General features: G+C 42.4%; 1 protein-coding gene across 1 annotated transcript; it reads right to left on the bottom strand.

Moving 5' to 3' along the window:
* Window positions 1-298: 298 nt before the first annotated feature.
* Window positions 299-19039, bottom strand: SRSF10 (serine and arginine rich splicing factor 10). The gene is given in 8 exon segments (XM_073615491.1): window positions 299-2452; window positions 7018-7065; window positions 7160-7320; window positions 8881-8975; window positions 8978-8994; window positions 13794-13840; window positions 13842-13899; window positions 18839-19039. Coding segments are annotated over 8 exon segments (762 nt in total). The 5' UTR covers window positions 18904-19039; the 3' UTR covers window positions 299-2181.
* Between the last annotated feature and the right edge of the window lie 4785 nt (window positions 19040-23824).

Below are 23824 nucleotides of genomic sequence, written 5' to 3'. Positions count from 1 at the left end.
GTATATGCGTTCACCCAAACTTATTCTAATGTTCTGAAATATGCAAATGAGCATTTTGCCACCTTTTCTTTGCATCTCCTTGCTCAGAGTGGTGCGTTAAGCCATCTGCAGTTGTTTCCAGCGATTTACTTTGAATATGGAACCCTTGAATTTTTTTTTTTTTTTTAACTGAAGGATGCACGGTGCTTGTTTATGTGCCTGTGTGTATATGCACATTACAAATAATGTGTTAGACTTTTTTCCTGAGCAAAAATACAACCCATTCATCCAAGAACTCTGACCTCTCCAAAATGAAAAATTTTAAGATACCAATTTTTCCCCAGTTTATTTCAGCTTATGCCAAAATGTACAGCAAGCACGAGATCTTAGACTTTCAAAGAGTAACCAATTGTTTTTAAATACAGCATTGGTTAGAGAGAACATATAAAAATATCTTGTCAGCCTCTATAAAGAAAAGAAATACAAACTTCAATTCAACATGTCGCCTGCTAAAACTGTAGTTTCCACATGAAATGTACTTTTAAGACATGCACATAAATGATTGCATAGTAAATAATAGTAACTGCCAATCCAAAAACAAAATACTTTAGTACAAAAATTGTAACCAACACTATTTAATAACCTACAGAAAAATTCAAATGCAAGAAACCACAGGTCATCTTAAGTACCTGCAAATGCATAAGACAGTCAAAGGGTGTTAATTTGATTATTTCTTAAAGGACGGACACTAGTGTGCCACAATCATTCATTGACAACATTGTTATTACAATGTACACATACATAAAATATACACCCAAGTATACACATGAAATGAATGGATTGTAAAAGTGTGCTTTTGAAGAACATAGGGGCAATCTAACAGAACTAAGGGTTTCAGCTGATCTACAAAATTTGTGGGCTATAATCCAAAAGTTTACTCCTTGAGACCTCTCAGTGATCTGCATTAAGCCCCCCAGGTCCTCCTACTTGTTTGAATGCCAAGGGGGCCCAACACTTGACTACATAAAATGCATAAGACCAAAAGTCAGCAAGTGAAATGAAATTGCTGAGTCCCAACAAACAAAAAGCCAACAAGTGATGACCTCCATGTCCATATATTCTGTAACTGAACTAAACTACCAGCTTATTTCTGACCAACTGTGGTTCTTCAGAGGCACCCTTACATGTCAGAATGGTGGCAAAAACATTCTTTGTGAAAAACCTAGCGCATTGGGTGCAATAAAAATACAGGAATTATCTTTAAAACTACCAGGCACTATGTATGAAAACTTCTGACTAAAGATAAGGATAACTTATACATTGACTCACCCCCCCCTCTTCTGTGAATGTTCTGGTAAATGGCAAATTTGCTTAGCCCTGTCACATGGGGAAGTTCTCAGCCCTGAATACTCTCCAACAATTCGTTCTGGGATTTACACAGAACCTTTTCACTACTCCAGACAGCAGGGCAAGTAGTATATGATGCTGGGGGTGAAGGGGGAGCTAAAAATGACAGTTACACTTCCTTGCATGCTAAAGATCAAGGTTTTGAATCAGAGCAAACCTTACCCAATGGGTGCTGAAACTAGTGTCTAAGGTAGATCAGTTAGCCATTCTAAAAAACCTGTCTCAATACTGCTGGTCACAAAAATAGGCTCTCAAAATGTAAATTAAAAGTTACAAAGCAAATGGTTTCCTGCCCCAAACTTGCTGTAAAGTATACAGCTTCAATTTAACAAATATGTTTATGTGGATGGCCAATACATAAAGCCCAATACAAGTCTTCCTGCAGCTTTGAAAATACATCAATTCCCTTTATAAATACAAGGCAGGAAAAGGTTAGAAGCCCCAAACAGCAAAATTGTAGAATCTTTTCAGAGTTCAAGTACTAGCATAATTACTAGCAAACTGAGAAACTTGTGGGGCCTTAGAACATCTTTAGCGCTATACAGTTAGATGAACTCATCCAGGCATCACAGTCCTTGAACTTTACCGGTGAATAAAAAGTTTAAAAAGGCCCCAATCTAAAAGAACCAGAATGTTTTGTATTAGTAAGATAACTGCTTAATTTGACTGATGGCCTAAAATCCTTTGATCATTTGCTGTCAGACATAAAATTAGGTGTAGCACTAACAAAATTCATAAAAAAAAAAAAAAACCCTTCACATTTCCATGGATAAAAACTGCTCAGGGGAAAAAGCATTAATGACCACTGGATTTATGACTATTCCAAGATCGCGATCTTGACTTTGACCGTGACTTGGACTCTGAGCGGGATGGAGATTTTGATCTTTCATGGTCTTCTTTTCTCGACTCCCTGCTCACTCTAGAACTTGTTTTGTGTTTGCCATCTGCTTTTGTTTTGGAATGCGATCTAGATCCAGAACGCCTCTCTTTTTTTTCCTCTCTTGGCTGCGATTTGGAGCGAGATCTGCTGTTGGACCTTGATTGTGATCGCTGCCGCCGATTAAATCTACAGGAAAGAAAGATTGTATCGTTTTTTTTTTTTTTTTGTCTTTTAAACCGTTTAACTCACAGTGCATTGAATATAACCGTTTCTAAAGGAAAAATTTGCGCTAGGTGTGCAAACAATAACTAAGTGAATATAACAACCTGTGAAAGAATATCCTGCAGCTAAGCACTATAACCTTGATAAGGGCACTACTAAATAGATATAACAAAAAGTGCAGCGCTGGATATACAGGTAAAAGCCAGTAAATTAGAATATTTTGAAAAACTTGATTTATTTCAGTAATTGCATTCAAAAGGTGTAACTTGTACATTATATTTATTCATTGCACACAGACTGATGCATGCAAATGTTTATTTCATTTAATTTTGATGATTTGAAGTGGAAACAAATGAAAATCCAAAATTCCGTGTGTCACAAAATTAGAATATTACTTAAGGCTAATACAAAAAAGGGATTTTTTAGAAATGTTGGCCAACTGAAAAGTATGAAAATGAAAAATATGAGCATGTACAATACTCAATACTTGGTTGGAGCTCCTTTTGCCTCAATTACTGCATTAATGCGGCGTGGCATGGAGTCGATGAGTTTCTGGCACTGCTCAGGTGTTATGAGAGCCCAGGTTGCTCTGATAGTGACTTTCAACTCTTCTGCGTTGTTGGGTCTGGCATTCTGCATCTTCCTTTTCACAATACCCCACAGATTTTCTATGGGGCTAAGGTCAGGGGAGTTGGCTGGCCAATTTAGAACAGAAATACCATGGTCCGTAAACCAGGCACGGGTAGATTTTGCGCTGTGTGCAGGCGCCAAGTCCTGTTGGAACCTGAAATCTCCATCTCCATAGAGCAGGTCAGCAGCAGGAAGCATGAAGTGCTCTAAAACTTGCTGGTAGACGGCTGCGTTGACCCTGGATCTCAGGAAACAGAGTGGACCGACACCAGCAGATGACATGGCACCCCAAACCATCACTGATGGTGGAAACTTTACACTAGACTTCAGGCAACGTGGATCCTGTGCCTCTCCTGTCTTCCTCCAGACTCTGGGACCTCGAATTCCAAAGGAAATGCAAAATTTGCTTTCGTCAGAAAACATGACTTTGGACCACTCAGCAGCAGTCCAGCTCTTTTTTTCCTTAGCCCAGGTGAGACGGTTTTCGCGCTGTTTCTTGGTCAACAGTGGCTTGACACGAGGTATGCGGCAGTTGAAACCCATGTCTTTCAAGCGTCTCTTGGTGGTGGATCTTGAAGCACTGACTCCAGCAGCTGTCCACTCCTTGTGAATCTCCCCCACATTTTTGAATGGGTTTTTTTTCACAATCTTGACTAGGGCGCGGTGATCCCTATCGCTTGTACAATTTTTCTGACCACAGTTTTTCCTTCCCTTTGCCTCTCTATTAATGTGTTTGGACACAGAGCTCTGAGAACAGCCAGCCTCTTCAGCAATAACCTTTTGTGTCTTTCCCTCCTTGTGCAATGTGTCGATGGTCGCCTTTTGGACAGCTGTCAAATCTGAAGTCTTCCCCATGTTTGTGTAGGCTTCAGAACTGGACTGAGAGACCATTTAAAGCCCTTTGCAGGTGTTTTGAGTTAATCAGCTGATTAGTTTGTGGCACCAGGTGTCTTCAAAATTTAACCCTTACACAATATTCGAATTTTGTGACACACGGAATTTTGGATTTTCATTTGTTGCCACTTCAAATCATCAAAATTAAATGAAATAAACATTTGAATGCATCAGTCTGTGTGCAATGAATAAATATAATGTACAAGTTACACCTTTTGAATGCAATTACTGAAATAAATCAAGTTTTTCAAAATATTCTAATTTACATATATATCTCTCTATCTCTATATCTCTATATCTATATATACACACATACACACAAAACCCAAAATTGGTATTACTAATGAAGGACAGACAACTTTCATATGTGATCCATAAATGGTGAAAAAATAAAACATAAGTGCTTCACTGTAGTGGTATGTGTGCGTGATTAATACCAATTTTACATCCACATATTTTGAGAGTCCAAAATACAAAAAAAGTGTCCAAAGGAACGAATAGACGTGACTTTTTTATATATGGATAAATCCGTGACTGTCACCGTGTTGAACGCCCGTCACCTGGTATAGATTAAAGGCTTAGCAGACAGCCTCTGATCAGAGGCATAGAGCTAACAGCTTGGGGTTTTCACTCCACAGCGACTGGAACTTTATCTGGGATGATGGATGTAGATCAGCAAGCGATCACCATAGGCCTCCAGACAGCAGTCCAATCAGGAAAAAAAACTCTCACCGATATGAAGGTATCCAAGAGGAAAGAGAAACACTCCAATAGTATAGAGCGTTTTAACTTTCATTTATTAAAAAACGCCACACTGGCATCCATAAAAAAACTTTTCTTTGCAAAGAACAAACTCAGCTTTAAAACGAAACTCCGCGCATGCGCCGTCGGTACGAGCGTGTCAACCCTACGGCCGTTTCGTCAGAAATGACATCAGGGTGCCAGGAAAAGTTTTTTATGGATGCCAGTGTGGCGTTTTTTAATAAATGAAAGTTAAAACGCTCTATACTATTGGAGTTTCTCTTTCCACTTGGATACCTTCATATCGGTGAGAGTTTTTTCCTGATTGGACTGCTGTCTGGAGGCCTATGGTGATCGCTTGCTGATCTACATCCATCATCCCAGATAAAGTTCCAGTCGCTGTGGAGTGAAAACCCCAAGCTGTTAGCTCTATGCCTCTGATCAGAGGCTGTCTTGGTAAGCCTTTAATCTATACCAGGTGACGGGCGTTCAACACGGTGACAGTCACGGATTTATCCATATATAAAAAAAAGTCACGTCTATTCGTTCCTTTGGACACTTTTTGTATTTTGGACTCTCAAAATATGTGGATGTAAAATTGGTATTAAATCACGCACACATACCTTTACAGTGAAGCACTTGTGTTATTTTTTCACCATTTATGGATCACATATGAAAGTTTTCTGTCCTTCATTAGTAATACCAATTTTGGGTTTTGTATATATATCCAGCGCTGCACTTTTTGTTATATCATTGAATATAACCGGTAGCTTCTGTTAAACATGCAAGACCCCATTCACACACACGAGGGGAGCGGTTTGTGATGACCCTTAGACCAGTGTTTCTCAATTCCAGTCCTCAAGGCGCACCAACAGGTCATGTTTTCACGCTTACCCTTATTTTGCACAGGTGATTTGATCAGTTTCACTGCCTTAGTAATTACCACAGCCGTTTTATCTGAGGGAAATCCTGAAAACATGACCTGTTGGTGCGCCTTGAGGACTGGAATTGAGAAACACTGCCTTAGACTATGTGGAGGATCCTCAGATTAGCCGTGGGCAGAGACATACCTTTTTAAAGCGGGAGCCCGGCTAAACCGACCACAGTAAAGAATGTGTAGCGTTCGTGATCTCGGTTACTCCTGCACATTCTTTACTGTGGTATGGTCATTCTAGTTGCTACAAGTGTAATAGGCAAAGAAGAAATGGGATAATGGTACATTTGGCCTAGTAATGATGTTAAAACAAAGTCTTGACATGTTTTTGGTATCTATTTGCTCAACAATTATATTTTATGTTAACTACTTCAGCCCCGTGCTGCATCGCTTTAACTGACAATTGCGCGGTTGTGCGACGTACCCAAACAAAATTGACGTGTTTTGTGTCCTCTGCTCGGTCGTCTGTCAGGGTGCCGCTGCTGTATACAGGTTTAAAAACCAAGCCTGAATCTGACAGTGCAGATTCTCCCATCACTCTCATCTGTCATGCTCAGTATCCTGTGGCCTCTTTGCTAGTGTACCTTTCGTTTGGCCAATAAATTTATAGGTACCTGGTATGACTCGCAGGGGGGGTGGGGGGGGGGGGGGGGGTGGGGGGTGTCAAGGGCTGTCAGAATCGCTACAAAAAAAAAAAAAAAGTGCTAGCAGAGATCAGGGCTGACTAATGCCCCGTACACACGGTCAGATTTTCCGATGGAAAATGTCCGATCGGAGCGTGTTGTCGGTAATTCCGACCGTGTGTGGGCTCCATCGGATTTTCCGACACACAAAGTTGGAGAGCAGGAGATAAAATTTTCCGACAACAAAATCCGTTGTCGGAAATTCCGATCGTGTGTACACAAATCCGACGGACAAAGTGCCACGCATGCTCAGAATAAATAAAGAGATGAAAGCTATTGGCCACTGCCCCGTTTATAGTCCTGACATACGTGTTTTACGTCACCGCGTTCAGAACGATCGGATTTTCCGACAACTTTGTGTTACCGTGTGTATGCAAGACAAGTTTGAGCCAGCATCCGTCAGAAAAAATCCATGGATTTTGTTGTCGGAATGTCCGAACAAAGCAGTGATCTACTGATACTAGCACTTGTATATATACACACACACATACACTTTTCTGACTAGCACATCTACTCTTTAGCAGGATATTAAGAATGGCTGAAAAGTTAAAATGTAAAGTACCATACCTCATCTCCATACTGTGCAAAATCTGTACACTAGACAAATTGACAAAAGTAAAAGTTATCAGAACAGAAAAGATATGTACCTGCCACGATTTGATCGGCTTCTGCTACGGCGCGGTCTATCAGATCTCCTGATGGGGGAAGAGACAAGGTGGGGAAGTGAATACAAACCATAAGGAGTTTTTTTACAGCAAGATAGTTACAATACAAGCATGGAAGACTTACCCTTTAGGACTGTAGGATCTCTCATAGTTCTGGTCATAAGATCGACTCCTGGACCTTCGCCTCTCATAACTGCGGCTTCTAGAGCGCCTGGATCTGTCATCATCATAACGTGAAGAACCATAGGAGCTCCGCCCCTCCTTGGATTTCATTTGATTGGGGTGCTATGAAGTGGAAGGATAAAAATGAAAATGGAAAAACTAGCAAACTTACAGAATATGAAAGCCCAGCACTAGGAATTTTATTCACCCCTGAAAAAGGTTAAATGCTTGTTATGGCTAGAGGTTACTGTACAGGCTGCAGTACTTGCCTTACACCCCTGCCCTCTCCTCTGCCCATAGCTCCAGTCTCTGGGCACAGCCTCAGTATGAATATACAGAGGCCAAGGCGGCTGGAGTGTGAGCCAGTCGCAGCTTACAGGGAAGGCTGCATGGGACTGGTTGAAGGACCCTGCTGGGTAGTGAGGATAAAAGGCTAAGTATTTAAACCATATTCAGGCACTTCTAGACATAGCAAGCATGTAGCCTTTGCAAGGGTGATATTTTTTTTTTTTTTTTTAAAGCTCATGGAGTAAGACTTTAAAGCCATTTCACAATTGACACTTCCATGCTATCAAAAGAGAAACATATGCTGTTATTTATCTTGCGTCAAAAAACTTCAGAAGTAAACACTACAGATACATGTGCTTTGTTCAGATTTCAAGAGTTTACAACCACTTTAAAAAAGGAAAAAGCTTGCTAAAGCCCACATTAAAAATAAATGTGTCTGTAGCTACACTCCTCCTGAAACACATACATATAGGCCCCCCCCCCCCCCCCCCCATTCTGCAGCTACTGCCTCATTGCTCTACTCTAGCTTACAGAGTCCAGAGCTGCAGCCAGCTATTTAGTGTACAGAGAGTGTGAGAACAGTCAGCTTATGTTGTGAAGCATTGCAAGTTGAGAAGCAGGCTTTCATTCACAAAAGGGCACGATCTGACAACACAGCACAAAGCCATGTACTACATTAGCCTTGCCTCAAATGTAGTACCCGGCATGTGCCATTGTCAAGATATTTTTATTCACAAAAACTTAGGGCCAGTTCACACCACAGAAACGCAGTCCAGATGCTTTCCTGCATATGCGTTTTTGATGCAGTCCAGTGCATTTGTACCCCCCCCCCCCTTCTTAAACCTTAAGGACATGTGTTCCAGTGCATTTTACAGCATTCCAGTGCAGGAAGAATGTTCTACTTTTTTTCCTGGAACACACAAGAACTGCAAGCTCTGGTGTGAACTATGCCATTGAAAACGATATAACCTATTGTACATGCGTTTTTTGATGCAGAAAATAAATCCCACCCTGGACTTGCGCTGTGGGTGTGACCTGACCCTCAAACTTAAAATTTTTCACAACATATGCTGACAGCTTACACTCTAACTGCACTGAATAGCAGGCTGCAGCTCCAGACTCTAAACTAGGAGAGATGCGGAGATTGTCAGCTTTGGGGTGTGTAAAGCTGTGCAGGTTTTCCGCGTGCACTGCCTGTCACTTAGAAATCCATCTCTGTTGATTTGTTGTACTCTTACTCCATGCTGACTACATTCTTACATCATATATCATGGGACCACAGAGAATGAACATAGCAGTGGAAAATTACATTTGAGTTACAACATACTTACAGAATTTGTATTTAACCAGTGTTTAGTGTCACTTTAGAGTAAAATATGCAAAGATTTTCTTTGCTGTATACTTACTTTTCCTGTCTCCCTGTGCAAACTGAATTTCAATCTGACGTCCACAAATCCATCTTCTGTCCAGGTTATGCAAAGCATCTTCGCATCACGGACATCTTCAAATGTGCTTGCAGTCAAGGTTCTTTACAAAAAGATGAAATAGTGCTGGTTCCCACTAAATGTTAAATGTACCAGCAGGGGTCATTACAGTCCTAGTCTGCAGAATTACTGCTGCTCTGCACTGAGGAATATTTAAGTAAACAGGTCCAGACACCAAACAGAAGGAAATACAGGGTTTGCTATTGCTGATCTTGAAAATGCCAGCTGTCCCATCCCTAGCTTGAAATTTTTAAACCCCATATACCAGGTGCTTGAAAACAAAGCGTTTTTTTTTTTTTTTTTTTTTTAAGAAGCCTAAAGTGTCCCCTGTAGAGAACGATTCATGCTGTGTGGAAACACGCTTTGGCGAGGGTCCAACATTCACCCCTACCAAGTCAGACCTATAGCTCCAATAATATTCTTGCTGACTGGGGAGACCTGCGACTCAGCAGGGGGCATGTCAGACCTCTGCAGAGAACAAGTGTGACAGCACACTGGCATTAAACACAATTAGCAGTTTCTAACTAATTTATCAAGAAAACAGAACTAAAGCTGGGCCACAAATGGGTAGCATTTTGAACAAAAAGTCTTGGGAAAGGGTTCCAAGTAGAGATGCACCAAAACATTTAGTCCAAAAATGGTGTGGTTATCGGCAGAATACCAGTAAAAGAAACCAAGTGCCGATAATAGCACTGGAACACGGAGGGGATTTTGCCGCAAATTCGTGACTATTTTTACTGTGCTTATGTAGTTTTTCATAGGTCACCTGATTGAAAAACCGCAAAAACATAAGATGAGTGCATTAACGATGCTTTTTTTTTTTTTTTCCCCCAACTGACTAAAAAGGCAGCATGCATGATTTTTTACTACCACAATGGAAGCCCAATAGACCTGTGTGCAGACATTCATAGAATTTAAAGTGATACATTTTTCTTGGACTAAATGTGCTAATAATGACTGAGATTCATATTTAAAATTGATATTAAAGAAACAGTCGACTTATATATAAAAATATAAATATATTTAAAAAAAAACCCATTTTCGGCACCAAGATTTCCATTCAGTGCACCTCTACTTCTAAGAAAGTTTAAGAAATTTCAAGGAGCAGGATGGAAAATTTCTGGACAAATTTCTAACAGTATGTGGCATTTCATTCTGTAAAGTCCATTCAATTCATTCCAAGATTAAATGTTAAAAAATAAAAACTTTTTGAACAGCAAGCAAATGTTCTGAGAACTTTCGTACACATTTTCCTAAGAATATTTGCTCTATATTCTATGGCCAGCTTAAGACTTGTTTTGAGGCATCTGGAATGTATTTAGCCAATTTCAACTGAAGGTTCACTGGTGCTTTCAGATATTGACCAAGAAGCAACACACAAGCTTAGGAAAGTCAGGTCTGTAAATACAGCATAATCTGCCATCTAGTTTCCCCACTTCCAAAAATCATTCCATCCAGGCAACTAGCATTTCAGAAGTACCAAGCTATGGCAGCCGCTATGCTACCATGTTCATCCTAAGAGTGTGTGTGCTCAGTCAAGTGAAGCCGCACCTCACAAAAAACAGGCAACATTTGAAAAGGTTTCCGACAACTAATAAATCTAAAAAGGAAGAATTTACAAACATCTATGCACAGATGCCACTAATACCCCCCAAAAAAAAAAACACCACGCAAGAGTATGGCATTTGAAATGCCTTTTACCATGTAATATGCACTGTGCAGGTTATATATGAATTTTAAATTACCTCAAATATATTAACACAAAAAAAAAAAAAAAAAAAAAGGAAAAAAAGGGGGACGTCGTCAGTGAATAAAAAGCAGACCAATCACCGCATCAGAGCTCAGCCTCCTCTGCAACATCTTTATGAAACCACACAGCTCTTTAGGGTGAGAAAAACGAATCAAATTTCATACCTTTTCATACTACATGATCTAGCCATGGCTTTTTACAGAAGGCCAGAGTCTAAAATCAGACCTTTTCCTAATTGCCATGTGTGACCTCAGTAGGGCTTTGGAGGTTTCTATATTTCATAGGTCCCAAAAGAAGCAAATAGCTGATGTTACCTAGCAAATTTACCGTTCTCATGCAAAGCAGCCCCATAAACAGTAAGATGCTTAAGCGCAAACTACTTTTAAAATGTCTTGCAATTCTAGGTAGGTGATCTCACACCCACCACTTACATTACTAATCCTCTGGGAAAGCAACTTTGTACACATGCAGAAACAGGCAATATAAACTAGTCTCAAAACCACAGAACAGCCTGCTAGAACTAGGATAGAAGAATACTGGAAAAATGTAAACTGAATGCTTTTGGCTGCCATTGAGAACACAGCAGTTTTTTTTTTTTTTTTTAACCCTGCATCAACCTCATACACCTTAAACTTATTCTGGCCATCTCCTCAACTATATGCACAGGGCAAAATCTGAATTTTAAAAGGCCAAGTTCACCTTTAAACCCCCCCCCCCCCCCAAATAAATGCACATATTTGAAGGAAAAAAAAAACAAAAAAAAAAAAGGGGGGGGGGGGGGGGGGGGGGATTTTTACATTTTTAACTGGAGCTTGCAGTGTAATGTAAGCACGATCATCAGATCACAGGTGCAAGGTCAGCCTTCCTCTAGCTTTGTGCCCATCTCCCCCGTATGGGTGGATACAAAGCTAGAGAAAGAATGAACTATGAGCATGCTGAGCAGCGAACTCACAGCCCAATCAAAATACAAGTACGTCTGCCACACTGAAAGAGGGAACTTGTAGTATTTCTTTCGCAGATGTGAATGACTGACAAGGCGGTGTGGCATATCTTCACACAGGCGTGCTGCTGTGACAGCAGGTACAGGGAGAGGATCACCCCCTGCCTGTCACAGATAGGAGCATATTACATCCTAAATATGGAAGCAACATGCTTCCAAAAGGTAAAAGATACTTGAGATTCTATTAACCACTTTCTGCCCAAGCCTATTCTTGCACTTCTCTCCTACATGTAAAAATCATCATTTTTTTTCTTTTTAGCAGAGACTCTAGGGAATAAAATTAATGCTGTTGCAACTTTTCATATCACACAGTACTTGCGCAGCAATTTTCTAAACGCTTTTTGGGGGAAAAAAAAAAATCATGAATTAAAAAAAACAAACCGTAACGTTAGTCCAATTTTTTTGTATAATTGAAAGATGTAAGTCATGCTTTAAAATTGCGCCAAACTATTTAAAAATCTCCATAGGCAACGCTTTACTATATTTACAGGTTACCTGTTCTAGAGCTTACAGGGCAGGAGGTCTTGTGCTAGAATTTTTGCTCTTGCTCTAACATTCACAGTGATACCTCATGTGTGGTTTGAATGCCGTTTACCACTGCAGGTCACGATGTACGTAATGTGTTTCACTTATGTGTGCGAGCACGCGGGGGACAGGGGCGCTATTTTGTTTATTTTATTTTAATTTTTCCCTATCACTTATTCTTATTACTGGAATGTAAACATCCCTTGTAATAGGAATAGTGCACGACAGGTCCTCTTTATGGAGAGATGTGGGGTCTATAAGACCCCACATCTCTCCTCTAGGCAGAAAAGGGAAAAAAAAAAAAAAAAAAAAAAAAAAGAGCCCAAAAACAAAAAACCCAACCTCAGCCTTTCCAGCCGAGTACACAACAAGATTAACTTCCGCCGGACGTGACGTCAGACTGCCGGGACCATCTGGTCCCCTCCTACAACCTGTAAAAATGATCAAGCTGCTACAATTGTTTTTACGATGCAGGGAATCGCCGGCAGAAAAGAATATCTGGATGATGCCCGTAGCTGCAGGCATCATTCAGAAACCACCACTCAAGCCCCAGGACGTAATAGGACATACCTTGGCAGTAAATAGTTAGAAAAATAAAGCCGGAAAAAAATAAAATGTAACATGACAATACAGAAGCAAAATACCATACCATGCAAAAACACCATGCCAAGGATATTTACCTTTGAAATCTAACCTACCCTGAACTGAAATTTGGAACATTACATACAGCAGGCACGCGTGTAGTGTTTATAAGTCACCATTTTCATCTAAGGATGGAATAGCCAAACCGTGAACCCCCCCCACACACACACAATCTTGATCCACCTGCAAAATTGCAGACTGATAACTAGTCAAACCCTATTGCCATCCATATCAAGTTGCGTACTTACACAAGAGGACACATGAAGGTAGGATACATAGTCTCCTGTAATCTTGGTCACCATTCAACGACATCTTGACCTTTTATTTCTAAGCTTGTCAGAAGGACATTGTCAGGAGGGGCTTCATGCTTTTATCTTTAACTTTCAAAAATAACTTTCCCACTTTTGTGAATTAAGCGAAGCTTTGACTCCTATTTGGCTTGTCCTTCCAGCTTTTCTTTTCCCAATTTCCCTTTTATTCTTCAAGCCTGATCATTAAGGGGTCTTTGCTTTGTCTACTTGTCTCTACTCTAAAGTTCTTTTCATGCTTTCTCTGTGGCTTCGCCTTTAATGTACAGCTTTACAATTCTGAGGTAACAGAACAGCAGAATTAGGAAAAAGATTTAAAGTGAAGGAAATTATCTATCCATAACTATATGTGGACACAATAAAATTGACTGGATTTGTTGCAATATTTACTAGTAAACTACCGTAACTACTAGATCTTTGTTAGTTTTACATTGCACAGAAAGTTAAAAAACAAAGCATGCTCATGAATTACTTTGCTAAGTATAGTGAGCAACATAAAAGGGATTATCAAAGCAATTTGTGTTGTGTGCAGTTACCTCTCACACAATCTTTGTTAAGGACATTTTCCCTCATAACCCAGTTGAGGGAAGAAAGGATATTGAACATATGCAAATCCTCTGGGACGTCGTGTGTAGTAATCAAGGGGGGACATATACATCAACAATAGGGCCATATCGACCAAATTCTCTGCGAATATCTTCAGACCTGAAATAAAAACCATGTAGTTTATATTTAATACGCTGAAAAAACACTGTCAAAACCCTGTAGCAATCAGGAAAAAAAAAGAAAAAAAAAAAAAAAGAAAAACTTGGTTTACATTTCTGGATCTCAATCCACATTTTTTGGGTGGAAAAAAGTAAGCCATTTCACACTTATGAAACTTGAATCCTATAAGTTCATACATCTGGCTTCAGTTATCGGTATACATTCCACATTTTACATGCCCCCCCCCTTTTTTTAAAAGAAAAAGTCAGGGTTGGTCAAAAGTAAAGAGAGAAAAGAAGACTTCTAGCGTAGAAACAGAAGACATCTGTAAGTCTGCAAAAATCAGAAGAGGATGAAAACCTTTAATTCTTTTTTTTTTTTTTAATCCAATAACATTGGTCTGCCTTTAGGTATAAATTGTGGTTGTCTGAAAAAAAAAAAAAATAGATAGATCCAGACAAAACGCTTGTGTGAAAGGACCTAATGTAGCTTCACTATCACTAATCCATTTAATGCCATTGTTCTAATTCATGCAATTTCGTCTCCACAATTCTAGAGATGGGAAAAAAAATGCTTTTAAGGCAAGCCAGACAGTTTAAATTTCTTTCCTGCAACCACAGATTGCAGGAAAGAAATTTGCACGATTCCCTCATCAACACAGACAGTCCTGACAGGGGAATCCCTCCTGTTGAGCAATATGTCTTCCCGGCGGGGGCGGCTTCTCCAAGACAGTACATGTGGGCGGAGCCCCGCACGGGCCATGCTGTCCAAACAGTGAAAGCCAGTACATGGAACTTCTCCCTGTGCTGCTGCAGGGAAGGGGGCTGCAACACTGGGAACAGGTCACATGTTCCACCCTATAATCAGGTGGAACATCTAACATGCTCCCAAAAGGTGAGCATCTTCTACGTTCACTTTTCAATACAACTAAAAGACTTTTCAATGTATTTTCTGCTCAAGCCAAAACAATGTGCTCACTTGCCTCATTTATAGCAGGTTTGAATTTTCATCCGAAATAAAATATATATATATATATCTCAGATTCCATCATTTCCTGTAGAGCATATTCCATAATTCACTGCCTTGCTGCATCACAGAATAGGGCATGCGTACCACTCTGAACCACACCTCCCTCAATACTATGCCACCTCATTTCTACCCACTTTCTGTACAATTTGATTGTACAATCTCCATAAGGCCCCTTTCACACTGGGGCGGTTTGAAGGCGTTATTGCGCTAAAAATACCGCCTGCAAACCGCCCCAAAACAGCCTCCGCTGTTTGCCAGCGTTGCGCTGGCAGGAGAAGAAAAAAACCTCCTGTCAGCCGCATCTTTGGAGGGGTGTATTCACCGCTCCTGCCCATTGAAATCAATGGGACAGCGCGGCTATACCGTGGTAATACCCGCGGCTATACAAGTGGCTTTAACCCTTTTTCGGCCGCCAGCGGGGGGTTAAAACCGCACCGCTATCGGCCGAATACCGCGGTAAAAGCGCTAAAAATAGTGCTGTTTTACCGCCGACGCCCCCTACCGCCCCAGTGTGAAAGGGGCCTTAGGTCTCCCATCAGCTATGCAGTGCAAGGGTAGAGCTGGGCAATTTTCTCCAAAAAAACAAAACAAAAAACACACACACACCACAACTTGATTCACGATTCAAATTTTTTTTTGATGGACACCGCGCCAGTCCTGGTGGAAAAAAAAAAAAAAAAAAAAAAACTAAAAAAAAAAAAAAATCTAGATTTGCTGAAAATAAATCGATTTGACATCAACTCGATTCAAGTCGATTTTTTTCCCCAGCCCTATGCAAGGTTCTGTCTGATTTGATACACATTTAATAGATTGGAGGACGCACCTGAACAATTCCATACTTATGGTAAATCCAAAGGCAACTGTACAGAGCTTGAAGTCAGACTGCATAGTGTATGGCCATCTTTGAATAGGCTGCCTTATGTGCAACAAACACCTCCAGAACTATTTTTTTTTCCTTTTAGAGCATTGTTCTTGTGTATACACACACACACACTAATTTCACTTTCAGGTCCCATTTACACCTATCATAGTGCCCATCAGTGCCGCCTCTGAGTGCCACCTCATCAGTGCCTGTCAGCAAAGGAGAAAACCCTTAGACCCCTTTCACACTTGGTCGTTTTGCAGGCGCTTTTGCGCTAAAAAAGCGCCTGCAAACGGACCAGAAACAGCTGCTGCTGTGTCTCCTGTGTGAAAGCCCCGAGGGCTTCCACACAGGAGCGGTGCGCTAGCAGGATGGGAAAAAAAAAAAAAAAAAAAGTCCTACTAGCAACATCTTTGGAGCTGTGTGTATACCGCTCCTACCCATTGAAATCAATGGGGCACCACTGCTATACCTCCGGCAAAGCACCTCTGCAGAGGTGCTTTGCGGTGGTTTTTAACCACTTGCTGCCTGCCCGCCGTCATATTACGGCGGGACGGTGCAGCTGTTGTTCTGGGCCGCTGTCATATGACGGCGCAGCCTTCCAGGCAGCCCAGGGGGCGCGCGCCACATCGCTCCGGTCCCGGTGCGCGTGCCGGCGGCCGCAATGTCCGCCGGACACCCGCGATTGCCAGGTAACCGAGCAGGACCATGGATCTGTGTGTAAACACAGATCCACATCCTGTCAGATGGAAGGAGACCGATGGTGTGTTCCTTGTACAGAGGAACACCAATCGGTCTCCTCTCCTTGTGAGTCCCCTCCCCCCACAGTTAGAATCACTCCCTAGCAACACGATTAACCCTATAGCTCCCCCTCCTGGTTAACCCCTTCATTGCCAGTCACATTTACACAGTAAATCAATGCATTTTTATAGCACGGATCGCTGTATAAATGTGAATGGTCCCAAAAATGTGTCAAAATTGTCCGATGTGTCCGCCACAATATCGCAGTCACAATAAAAAAAAAAATCGCAGATTGCCGCCATTACTAGTAAAAAAAAAATAATAAAAATTCTATAAATCTACCCCCTTATTTTGTAGACGCTATAACTTTTGCGCAAACCAATATATGCTTATTGTGATATTTTTTACCAAAAATATGTAGAAGAATACGTATCGGCCTAAACAGAGGAAAAAATTTGTTTAAGAAAAAAAAAAATTTGGATATTTATTATAGCAAAAAGTAAAAAAATATTGTTTTTTTCAAACTTGTCACTCTTGTTTTGTTTATAGCACAAGTAATAAAAACCACAGAGGTGATCAAACACCAAAAGAAGCTCTATTAGTGGGGAAAAAAAAATGATAAAAATTTCATTTGGGTACAGTGTTGTATGACCGCGCAATTGTTATTCAAAGTGCGACAGCGCTGAAAGCTGGCTCAGGCAGGAAGGGGGTAAAAATGCCCTGTATGGAAGTGGTTAACCACCCCGCTAGCGGCTGAATACTGCCGCTAAAAGTAGCGACGCTTTACCGCCGATGCACCTCCCGCCCCAGTGTGAAAGGGGACTTTATTTACAACATTTTATAACAAACGAAAGGGCGGGGGGTAATGTAAACATTTGTTTTTTTTTTTAATTTGTTTAGCAAAAATAAAAACCCCAGAGGTGATCAAATAGTACCAAAAGAAAGCTCTATTTGTGGGTACAAAATGAGAAAAGTTTAGCTTGGGTGCAGTGTTGCATGACCGCAACAGCGCTGAAAGCTGGCTTGGGCAGGAAGGGGGAAGTGCCTGAAATTGAAGTGGTTAAACAAAAGCTACCAAAACTCATGTACATGGATCGGGTGCTTCCACTGAAGGCTATAAAGCCCAAAATGACATCCTGCGTGTACAACACATCAAAACATTAGCGTTGCACGGACACTAAAGCACTTGTGCAAAATGCTCTGGTACGAAAACAGATACCTTTAGACTCGGTTCACATATGTACAGTTCAGGTGCAATTCCAATGCAACTAGTGTATGAGATTAGAAAAAACTGCACATGACTAGCACTGTAGCCAGCCCATCTGAACAGGCTGCAAAAACTGAAAAGCATATGAAAAACTGGTGTCTCTGCAAGACATCTGTGGTTTTACCATCACGCAGATATGGTGTGAATGAGCCCTATCAAAAACTGTCACCCGACACTAAAGATAGGTAATGTATTGGCGAATACTTGAGAAAAAGTATTGGCACTCATACACAGAAAAAAAAAATAAATAAAATGCACAGATGTGAATGGGACCCATATAAGAAATTTGTTCAATGGGATTTCTAAGCAACGGCCATGACCTAAAAACGCATAAGACGTGAGCCTACCCTGAGAGCTGGTTGTGTGACTTCATTTGAATGGGCTAAATTCACTGGAATATGGGGAAAAAAAAAAAAAGGACATGCAATACTACAGAATGTGCTGCATCCAGCTACTTAATATTGTGGTACTGTACCCTGCAATTAGTGGGGTGTCATTCTTTGCTCTCACCTGCAGTACAGGAAACACATGGCATACATCTTTCCCGCCCCATGTTTTGGAGTGAACCAGCCCTTAGGAAGTGTCTACAACTGAGCATGCGCACAGTGTACAGAGGTGCAGGATAACCCAGCGTTTTCTGACAAAACCTCCCCCTCATGTAGTGCACAGGCCGTTTTACAGGTAGGCAACCAGCGTTCTATAAAACAAGAACGGGTTCCCCGTCATCTGAGCGGCCAAGGCCTGTGCGCTAGTATGCGGAGAAGGCCGCTATACATACATACACACACACAATGTGCTGAGAAGGCCGCTATACATACATACATACATACACACACACACACACCATGTGCTGGGATCACACGGGTCATACAAAGGCCTACAAGCCCGCCAGGTGGAAGGGAACGGCGCACAGCTCACACACCACCTCCAGGGGGCGATGTGCCTCGGGGTGTCCCCGCCATTCCGCTCACACTGTAAGACTCCAGCACACGCTGTGATGAAGCCCGCCTCCCAGGCCCTTTCCTCTCCCATCAGCTCACCTGATGTCGTCTGCTATATTACGGACGAAAAGAGACGTGTTTGGGGGCCGCAGGTAACGAGACATGATGTTATCAGACGGAGGACACGGCGAAGCACGCTAACAACAACGAGCGCTCCACACAGCAGTACAATGGCCGTCACTTCTCCCCTGATCAAGCGCGAGACTTCCTGAGGAAAAGGCGGGGCAAAGAGTGTGTGCTGGGCGGGAAGGTTCGCGCGCTAACAGTAATGGGCGGAGCTCTGCTGTAACTGACCATACCAGGGTGGAGAGGAGGGGAGGGGGTGACGAGAGCGGCGCTTTCTGTTTATACCCTTTGTGTCACCTTATATGGAATCTCCCTCTACCTAACTTACGTTTGGTGTGTGTCTGGAACAGATACGTGTCCTGTGACGCTCACATAGCACATTTTCCGGTTATCGTACAATGTATCGTTTGCAGTTTGTTGCATAAAACTAATATTCGAATACAACAGTGCAAAATGTGCTCTTTGAAAAGCAAGATTTTTGTCTGGAAAAACCTTCCGCTGTGCGTAGCTACATATATGAAATGATGTCAAATCCGTGTGACCCCTGTGTCCTTCTGGTTTATTTTCGTGTTTCCGATCATGCTTGGTGTTCGTCTATCGATTTTTACCGGACGCATACTGTACTGATTAAACGATTGTCGTACGATGGGCTGTCGTCCCAGCAAAGTTTTCATGTTTGTCCCTTCGGATTTTGTTGGACGGATTGTCGTGATCGGCTGTCGAAATTTGTGTAACAACAATCAGATTATCGAACGATCAATCCGAAAGCGATTTTTATCATCCGATAATCGGAACATGTGTACGAGACATTGAGTCTCATGCACACGGTACGATTGTTGGCCAACCGAGCGTCGGATTTTTGTCCAAAGGGCGTGTGCCAGGATCTTGTCTTGCATACTAACAGTACACAACAGCCCGCTAGGAGTGGAAAAGGTGGGAATCCCTGTCTGTTTCACCACTCATAATGTGGAAATAAATTGAAAAAAGTATTGTATCCACGTTACAGATGATAAGAAACCGTTCCACTCTGTGTTACAGTAACGAATATCAGGAACTGCGGCTGTACTGCGCGTTTCAATTGCAAATATCTAAAAAGCATCCAGGAAGGAAGCTGAAAAGTTTCCTTTAAGGCAGGATAGGGAAGTAGCTGGCCGGCTGGCATAATGTGTTGTATTTTTGTAATGCCATATCTGGGCCATACACTGGGATCAGGAATGGATCTAAGATGTGGCAATTTAGGATTGCCCCACAATGGAGTATGGGGCGAGATAGTATTGTCTACCCCAAGGGCCTTCATCACCTGCTCCCATACCCGAACTGTTGTACGCATTGGGGTCATTGCCTGCGGTGTAGCCCTCCTCCCTCGGTAGACCAAATTAGTCAAGGCTGAGTAGGATCCCAGGACAGCAGCCTCCAGGTTAAATGATGGGTTGGATTAAAGTTGAGCAAACCACCAGCGAACAGTTACCAACACTGCCGGCCAGTAATACTTCTGGAAGCAAGGCATTGACAATCCGCCAGAGGAAAGGGGTAACTGCAGCCTAGATTTAGGTATCCGAGGTACCGATCCAGCCCCCCTAATACTTACCTGAGGTCCATCTAGTTCCAGCGATGTTCCACGAGAGACTTGGCTGACCGGGACTCCCCTCCTCATTGGCTGAGACAGCAGCGTGGCACCATTGGCGCCTGCTGCTGTCAGTCAAAGTCAGTGGGCCAATGAGGAGAGAAAGGCGGGGCTGGGCTCGACTCCGTGTCTGAATGGACACAGGGAACTGTGGCTCGGGTGCCCCCATAGCAAACTGCTTGCTATAGGGGCACTCAACAGGAGGGAGGAGCCAGGAGCACCGAAGAGGGACCCCAGAAGAGGAGGATCCAGGCTGCTCTGTGCAAAACCACTGCACAGAGCAGGTAACGAAAAACAACAAAACTTTAGTATCACTTTAGGTTTTCTCATAGTGACCATTATCACTGGGACAGAAAGTAAGAAGAATCCAAACTTTATTGTTGTCACTGAAACAGAGGTAGGGATGAGATCTCCCAATGGAAATGTGTTCCGGTGGCAGCTGTCTAAGATAGAATTTCTTCTCATTTTGAAGAGACTACTATGTATTCCTTCTTGTGTTTGTGGTACAGGAAGTAAAGGGATATCTGCCCAATCGAGACACAGGCAGCAATAAAACCCAACAAAGTCTCTAACTCTTTTTTTACTTGGGTTCCACTTTAATTATTTTGGTCAGTTTACATTTCACCCTTCTTTTCTGATTTTCAAATTAATAACTGATTAGTTCCTGACTTTGTGGTGACAGAATTACAGAAAATAAAAGGAGGGTCCATATCTAGTTGAAGAAGATTGGACATTGGTACTATGCGTGCTGTGGAGCCAGTCATCCCGGGAAAACAAGATCGGCCCAGCCACTGTAAGCTAACGCACAATCAGTGTTGTGGGATGCAGGTGCGGCGGGGAAGGGGGCAGTAAAGGGGGGGCTGGACAGTTCAGTAACTAGTAGGGTAGCAGGGAAGTGGAGGGGAGGAAGCAGCAAGTGAGAGACACAGCAGCAGCGGCGGTGGGTTGGAGGGGGTCAGTCACATTTTAGACTAATAGCTTTCAGCTTGTTATCCGCTAATCAGAGCTATTGCTTTGTTCAGCAAGCGTCAACAGTTCTGATATAAGTTCATAGTCACTGAAGTGACCACAAGCTTATAGTAAAAGGAGGAATGTGAGGAATATGGCGTACGGTCCTGGCCAGCTGGAAGCAGTGTTGTAGGTCCGTACGCCGTTCAGGCCTGGCAGTGAAAGGGTAAAGGAAATTCAAAAATAACAGACTTACTGGCCAGATCATCAGGTGAAAATGAAGAAAAAACTGTATAAAAAAGAAAACCAATGCAGCCACCACATCTAGGGATTGGTAAGCTGCAATATAATACTCTTTTCTTGTTTGGCCTACATACAGTTTAGCACTTGGACTATGTTCAAAACCAATCATGGAATTAATATTTTCTGTTTCATTTATACTGGCCAAGCTGACTACGCATACTGTATACTGTACCTATTATACCACCAAATTTCTGGGTGACTGAACCTCATATTACAGAATATCTTAGGTTTCTGAGCACGCACACATATCTTTTCATGTGACAACACTGAAGAAATGACACTTTGCTACAATTACAATTACATACAATAAAGTAGTGAGTGTGCAGCTTGTATAACAGTGTAAATTTGCTGTCCCCTCCAAAAAACTCAACACACAGCCATAAATGTCTAAACCTCTGGCAACAAAACTGAGTACACCCCTAAGTTAAAATGTCCAAATTGGGCCCAAAGTGGCAATATTTTGTGTGGCAACCATTATTTTCCAGCACTGCCTTAACCCTCTTGGGCATGGAGTTCACCAGAGCTTCACAGGTTGCCACTGGAGTCCTCTTCCACTCCTCCATGACGACATCATGGAGCTTGTGGATGTTAGCGACCTTGCGCTCCTCCACCTTCTGTTTGAGGATGCCCCACAGATGTTCAATAAGGTTTAGGTCTGGAGACATGCTTCACCAGTTCATCACCATTACCCTCAGCTTCTTAAGCAAGGCAGTGGTCGTCTTGGAGGTATGTTTGGGGTTGTTATCATGTTGGAATACTGCCCTGCGGCCCAGTCTCCGAAGGGAGGGGATCATGCTCTGCTTCAGTATGTCACAGTACATGTTGGCATTCATGGTTCCCTCAATGAACTGTAGCTCCCCAGTGCCGGCAGCACTCCTGTAGCCCCAGACCATGACACTCCCACCACCATGCTTGACTGTAGGCAAGACACACTTGTCTTTGTGCTCCTCGCCTGGTTGCCGCCACACACGCTTGACATCATCTGAACCAAATAAGTTTATCTTGGTCTCATCAGACCACAGGACATGGTTCCAGTAATTCATGTCCTTAGTCTGTTTGTCTTCAGCAAACTGTTTGCAGCCTTTCTTGTGCATCATCTTTAGAAGTGTCCCTCTTTTGGGACGACAGTCATGCAGACCAGTTTGATGCAGTGTGCGGCGTATGGTCTGAGCACTGACAGGCTAATCCCCCACCCCTTCAACCTCTGCAGCAATGCTGGCAGCACTCATATGTCTATTTCCCAAAGACAACCTCTGGATATGATGCTGAGCACGTGAACCCAACTTCTGTGGTTGACCCTTGGCAAGGCCTGTTCTGAGTGAAACCTGTCCTGTTAAACCGCTATATGGTCTTGGCCGCCATGCTGCAGCTCAGTTTCAGGCTCTTGGCAATCTTCTTATAGCCTAAGCCATCTCTATGTACAGCTAAAATTCTTTTTTTCAGATCCTCTGAGAGTTCTTTGCCATGAGGTGCCATGTTGAACTTCCAGTGACCAGTATGAGAGAGTGATAGTGATAACACCAAATGTAATGGCTGGGAGGAGCAAAAATTCTAAGGGAGAGTCAGGCATCTCAATATCTAGGATCGCTTTGATCTGGGCCCTGATATCTTGCCAATACGGTTGGAGCTTTGGGCACTCCCACCAAATATAGAGGTAAGTGCCCCTCAGCCCACAACCTCTCCAGCAGGCATCAGAGATTGCTGGAAAAATGCTAGCCAGGTTAGCAGGTACTCTATACCAACTTGTCAATAGCTTGTAACTATTTTCCTGCATCTTTGTGTTCACAGAACTCGCATGTGTAAGGCGATACAGATGGTCCGGTTGAGCCGGTTGTATTCTGCAAGTCTCTCTTCCACTCCTGTATAAAGGCCAACTTACCCCTAGACTTTGCTGACTGCAGCATCTCATAAAGGACTGAGGTAGAGTGGGGAATGGGGGCAACCAACATACATAGCTTCTCAAACAGAGTCAGGGAGGATGGAAGTCTGATGGCTTAAGGTAAGCGGCGGACAAAATGGTGTAACTGTCTATAGCACCGGTCATTCAGCGAGAAGCGGCCAAATTGGTCACTGAGCAAATCCAA

Source organism: Aquarana catesbeiana, linkage group LG02 (genome assembly GCF_042186555.1).
Source record: "Aquarana catesbeiana isolate 2022-GZ linkage group LG02, ASM4218655v1, whole genome shotgun sequence".
NCBI lineage: Eukaryota > Metazoa > Chordata > Amphibia > Anura > Ranidae > Aquarana > Aquarana catesbeiana.
Note: the sequence above shows the minus strand (reverse complement) of the source record. Positions and strands in the feature narration are given on the sequence as shown.